Here is a 6,249-nt window from a genome sequence, read left to right as displayed (position 1 = left end):
GGGACCCAATCGAAAATAGCCTCAAAAGGGGAAGGACTGAGGGCCTAAATAGACCCTTAGTCCAAAAACACTGGATCCTAGGCGGGTATGTGTCGGATCTCTGATACGGGTCGCTAAACGACGCCGTTTTGAGGCCACTGAAATGGCCCTAAACGACACTATTTTATATGTCCTATAAAACCCCAATTTTTTTTTTTAAAAAAACCTCATTTCAGCTGTGATTTAAAACAAAAAAAGAAAATGAGTTCTGGGTTTCTCTCTGGGGCCTCCGTTTCCGGCGATCGGACCACTGTCCGTCCGTCGCTAACGACCGTCGTGTACGACGGTCGGAGGTACGAAACTAACCCTCTTTTAATCTCCTCGCTCTCCTCACCTCAAATCTGAGTTTAAAATAAATAAAAACCCTCTAGAAAATCGGAGAGAGCCACTTCCCCGACCCAAAGAAGGTGAGAAGAATCTTATTTTTTTTAAAAATATGTATGTGAGCACTATATCTGGAATAAACTCGCGAAATAAAATGAAAAATCACCTTCTTTTTGCTAATATTGTTTCTGTTTTCGATTGCTATTGATTTCTGTGTAAAAAAAATACAAGATGATTCCTTTTCTTTTTATAACCGAATACAAAGATTTTTTTTTTGTTCCCCTTTTTGCTATTGTCTTCTTGTGTTTTCATGCAGGTACGGGGGTGTGCATTGGCATGTACAGAGGTACAGAGAGGGTACGTGTCGAGGTGGTTGTGGCTGTGGGCGCGCGGAGGCCAACGTGGAGGCACAAGCGGCGTTGGGGTTGGTTGCGGCGCAAAAGTGGAAACCCTAGGGTATCTTGAGAATAGTTTGACCTTTGGGCCACTTGAGCCAATGTAATTGGGTTCTAGGGTTTGGGTTAGGTTTATTGCTGGGCCTGTTTAATTTTTGTTGTTGGGCTTTGAATCCTTGTAATTTGGATTGTAGATATTTGGAATATTAATTTTATTTGGTTTTATTATTTTTTTTAATTTTGGCTTATAACGGGCTGGATAAATTGAGCCTGTTACAAGTATAATGTACCATTGCAGTCAACACTTATTTATTGAAATTATAAATTTTAAGTAAGAAGATACATTCATAAATAAAACATATATTTTATCAAAAAATATATATATCTCAATTTTCAATAATTAAATATTTTAATATAGTCATCTCAAGAAATGATTGTATGAAAGAATTACACTATACTAATATATATGCCGTTTTTATTCAAATCATAACACGTAATCACATTAAAAAAATTAACTATTATATATGAATTATTGAATTAATTTTAAAGATTTAATTATTACATGTAATGTATAATAAATAGTTTACTTTTCTTTTAAAAATTATAATTACGTGATATAATTTGAATGAAAGTTAGATATAACATAACTGTTTTACATAATTTTATTTCAAAATACTCCAAATAATATTCATCTCTTATCTGTTCTTTTAAAATTTAATTGATAAAACTCTTCATTTACTTAAATATATATTGTAATTATCTCGATTCAAACCACTTGAAAATCAATGTAAGCTCATTTAGTTCATCATCTGATTCCTTGGCGGAACCATCATGGTTGCAGTTTGTTGTTTACTCAAATTTCCATGGTATCCTGTTAATAGAAAGAAGAAAAAAGTCATTAAAGATAGATATGTATAAATATGGATACAAATATAAGTTAGTATTTGATATCTTGTCCTACAAATATATTACTTGTAGAGTTTTTACTACAATCAATTGATCTCTCCATAATAGCTTTATTTTTCTATCAAGATTTTATCTATTATATAAAGACGGTTGCTATAAACCTGTTTTAGAGATATAATTGTTGAAAAACTACTATAAAATTCATATCGTGAATTTTCATCAAATAAAGGAAGTGAAAATTAATTATATTCATAAAAGAAAGAAAGTGGGAATCATATCAACAAAATTAAAATATGCATAGCAAGTGTATGCATTATTGCTTTTATGCATCTTTATTTTACATTCATTCACATGATTAATTATAATGTTCATAAAACTAACAAGTTAAACTAATTAGTATGAATTATCTACCTTTCAAAAAATTTTAGTATGGGTTATCAAATTAAATTAATTAATTTATCATGAGTTATTAAATTCAAGTAATAGATTTATAAGTTTATAATGTTCCAAATTCATAGTTGAATATTTATTTAAGGAACTTGATGATTAATTTAATTAATATTTTTAATTTTGACCATTGAAAATTATTTTCATTTAATAAAATATGATTAATAGATTTTTTTATGTAAAATTTAAACATTTTATTGAAATAATAGTTTAATCAAAATCATTTTTATTTAATAATTCATGATTAATAGGCTTACTTATAATTTTACTTAGAATTTTAGACAATATGTAGTTATAATTAACTAATTTAATAAAAAAGTACTTCATAACTATGAATGTCGTTGTTATAAATAAAAAGCTAATATAGAAGGTTAAAAAAAAAAAGGTTCTACTAGAAACTTGACGCAAGGACTGTTATAAAGAAGACTGACTGTATACTTTAATTTTCCTAAAAATAATTTTTCTAATACTTTTTATTTTTTTATTTTTACTTTACCCGATAATTAGATTATTTACGAAACTTTTAACTTCACTTGTAGTGTACTAAATAATTTTCTTACAAATATTACATGTAACTGTGTGTTGTGTCTTTATGTTTTAAACTAGATCTATTCAAGAGTTATCTGCTTAAGTTTAAAGTTTGAGTTGATATTTGAGAAGATTTGAATAAAAATATTAATTTTGGAAAATGAACATGAACCCATATTCAAGTTAGGCTTAACTTGCATAAGCATGCCCTATTTTAGTATCATACAATGACCCAATTTCAACCTATTCTATCTCTGCACATAAACACGTCTTTTTTTTTTTGTGAATTACAAGAGGGTAAAACCCTAACAACAATGTGACTAGCGCGACTCGAACCCAAGTCACACATGGGGCGGTGAACACATCTATTTTAAACATATAAGTATATGTATAAATATAACATGAATCATAAAATAACTCAAAATTTTAATTTTATATGTGTATTAATTATTAATTTGAATGATACGTGCTATGATATAATAAATTATAATATAAAAAATAATTTAATAATTTTCATAGAAATGTAATTTTTGTATAATTATATGAGTATAAAATTGTATAAATTTAAATTATGAATAATATAAAATTTCTAAATTTTAACAGCAATTATATAATATTTATCTATTTTAATTTTTTTGTGTTTGCATATAAATACTCAAAATATGAATATTATAATATTTTATAATAAAATTTAAATTTTTTTGGTATTTTTCATGTTTGTTTTAATGTTTATGTTCGGGGTTTATGATTGTCCCTCCTAATAATACTGTCTCTAAAATTCGAACATATGTCTGCAACTAGGTATATAAAGTTGATGTATTTATAAAAATGTATAATTTTTAATTAACTACTAAGTTATATAAATTCTTACAATTGTGATTATGAAATCTATTATTATCTTCTATTATCAATTTTTTTGTTTGTTATACATCATTTATTATTATTTATCACTAATATTTTTTACTCTTGTGTTCTAAATTATTTATTATTACCTTATTAATTTAATACAAATTGTTTTTTTTTATATAATTAGGAGAGATGAATGGAATTATTTGGGATGCAAAATATTATTAATTACTATTTTAATGTCATAAAATATTAATTTATAATTATTTATTTTTAAAATTATTAATATGTTATTAGTTATTTATTTAAGTTAGAAAATTAATTCTAAGTTGACATATCTGTAAATTTTTAATTTATATACAAAAAACTTAAGAAATTAACCTATCAAATATCATATTATAAAGTTTAAAGGATAATTATATTGTGTTATCATAAAAATTGTGATACGTTATATTTTATTGGTAAAAAACTTATTCAATCCCTTTTAATTTTTGAAATTAAGAAAATTGGTCTCTCTAAAAAAATCAAAGCAATTTAATCTCTATCAATTTCGAAAGTGAAAAACTAAGGCCAATTAATCATGATGTTAATGTTTTTCATAAATTGTACATAATTTAGATTGGTATAATAATAAATTTAGCCTCACGGTTTACACATTCTATCAATTTTGTCATAATTTAACAAAGGCTAAATTTGTTACTATCCCACAACATAAGTATGGAATACTTAATTGGTGCTTAATTACTCACTTTCAAAATTGACAAAGATTAAATTGCTCCAATTTTTATAGAGAGACCAATTTACTCAATTTTAAAGTTGAGAGAGATTAAAGAGATATTTTTACCTATTTTATTCTTATACTATCAATAATGTATTATTATAGCATCTTTAATACAATGTTGTTAGCTACTATATAAATTATGGTAATAGGATGAGACTTTGACTGGATCAGTAAACTATCAAACTTATCAATTTAGGTATTAACATCAATGATATTGAAATTAGTGGCCTAGCCGTTAGATACTAATAATTGGATGCCATGCGCACGTTAGATGAGAAGTGGTAATTTTATAATTTTGACAAGTTGTAATTTAGTTGTCAAATTTTTTATATTTCATAATTTGATCTCTAGCTTCTTTTAGTTTTCATTATCAACATGATTTTTATAATGATTTAACTGTATAATCTAAAATGTTGACATCCAACTGAATGCAATTTGTTTAGATGTAAACTAGTGTAAAAGAAACTAAAATTCCATCCAAGAATAATTGATAAAAAATGATTTGCATGGAAGGAGTAAAAATGTGAATGGAAATAAGATCTTCCCTTGGCATTTATTTTATTTTTAGTATATAAAATTGTAAATAAATAAATTGCGTGAAGTAGGTGGTGTTGGATTATGAAGTAAGAATCAATACCAAGTGCAGGGTTGATCCCTCGGTTGTTGAGTTCTCGATATTCTTGACAGAGAGCACATGGTTCAAATATGGAGTGGATAATCCGATCAGAGGCAGGGGCCTCTATCAACCCAAACCGCTGCCGCAGCTTTTTACGATAAGGGCCAGATACAAAACATGGGGCCACCGCATAAACAATTCCACTTGTCGCACAATCTGCATTCCTTAATTATTAGCCAACAAGTGGTTCAAAAATAATTTAAGATACCAAAGTTTAATCAATATGATTACTTGTGTGCCCGTTGTCAAGGACATCTGCTATCTGACCAAAAGTCACACAAGGGAATAACGCAGTGATGAGAACTGCATGCAACCAAACCACCAGAAATTAGACCTTAATTTATATTAACAAAATCCTAGTAAAAAAGTGTTTTGACATGAATGAATGATAATGTGATGTAAATACCAAGAAACTCACCGTTGGTTGGATCTTCCATGCAATCAAAGAGGCCGGTGGTCCAGGACCCGGTGGGAACCGCTTTCATTTGAGGCGAAGGCATTGGCAGATGCTGCACGGACTTTCCAATGGGTGCATTGCTTTGCAATGAGCCGTTTGTGGGAATAAGAATATGAGCGAGGTGTTGGTTTTGTGGCAGCGCCGCAGCCACTGGACTGCTTGTTTGGTATGGTGGAACCTGTGCAACATTAACATTATTTTGAGGCCGAGGATAAACTATGAAAGCTTTCTGCGGCTGTGTTTGTAGTTGTGGCGGTGGTGCGCAAGAATAATAGGCGGCTTGAGGCTGAGGAGAAGGATATGAGAATTGAGAATGGGAGTCCATGGGTAATCGTCCCATTTTCCACTTGGTTAGTCTAAAGTTCAAGGCTGTCTTTGGGGGGATTGGTGTGTTTCTAAATTATAGTAGACGTGCAAATTGAATTCATGGCTTGGTTGACTAAAGGCTTAATCAATTTAGTTGACTTTGTAAAACCCTGCTGGCTTGTTAGCTAGCTTAAGTTTGGTGATCTCGAAAATGGAATCAAGTTAAATTATACTAAAAAAAATGCACCTTGACTTTAAGAGGAGCTTAGCTAGAAATGGAAATTCGAAATGAACAATAATATGCTTAATTAATGAAATACCCAATTTACCTTCTTAGCCCATTTAAAATTTTACCAAATTTATACTGATTTCACACTCTTGGGTAAAATTCAATTTGCATCATCCTTATATGCAGGATATTTTGGGTTAAAAATCTCTGTTACATCTTCCAATAATAATAAAAAAAAACCCACATGCATACACCTTACCATATTCAGTGTCCACATCCAGGTATAATTCTATTTTACAATTATAAATACATATT

The 6,249-nt window shown here is 28.8% G+C and overlaps 1 protein-coding gene across 1 annotated transcript; it reads right to left on the bottom strand.

Moving 5' to 3' along the window:
* Positions 1-1,411: 1,411 nt before the first annotated feature.
* On the bottom strand, positions 1,412-5,750 carry LOC121211009 (protein PLANT CADMIUM RESISTANCE 7). The gene is made up of 4 exons (XM_041083160.1): positions 5,361-5,750; positions 5,174-5,245; positions 4,904-5,098; positions 1,412-1,629 (listed from the first exon to the last, which is right to left on the bottom strand). The coding sequence occupies exons 1-4, from the start codon at positions 5,737-5,739 to the stop codon at positions 1,556-1,558; spliced, it is 720 nt and encodes a 239-aa protein (XP_040939094.1). The 5' UTR covers positions 5,740-5,750; the 3' UTR covers positions 1,412-1,555.
* Between the last annotated feature and the right edge of the window lie 499 nt (positions 5,751-6,249).

Source organism: Gossypium hirsutum, chromosome A12, assembly GCF_007990345.1.
Source record: "Gossypium hirsutum isolate 1008001.06 chromosome A12, Gossypium_hirsutum_v2.1, whole genome shotgun sequence".
NCBI lineage: Eukaryota > Viridiplantae > Streptophyta > Magnoliopsida > Malvales > Malvaceae > Gossypium > Gossypium hirsutum.
Note: the sequence above shows the minus strand (reverse complement) of the source record. Positions and strands in the feature narration are given on the sequence as shown.

What these genes read in the sequence shown, in the direction of transcription:
- LOC121211009 (XM_041083160.1), bottom strand. Translation starts at nt 5,739, where the DNA reads ATGGGACGATTACCCATGGACTCCCATTCTCAATTCTCATATCCTTCT. An exon ending in CATGGAAGATCCAACCAACG is followed by an intron (nt 5,246 to 5,360) that starts GTGAGTTTCTTG and finishes GGTTGCATGCAG; the next exon opens with TTCTCATCACTGCGTTATTC. An exon ending in CCTTGACAACGGGCACACAA is followed by an intron (nt 5,099 to 5,173) that starts GTAATCATATTG and finishes TAAGGAATGCAG; the next exon opens with ATTGTGCGACAAGTGGAATT.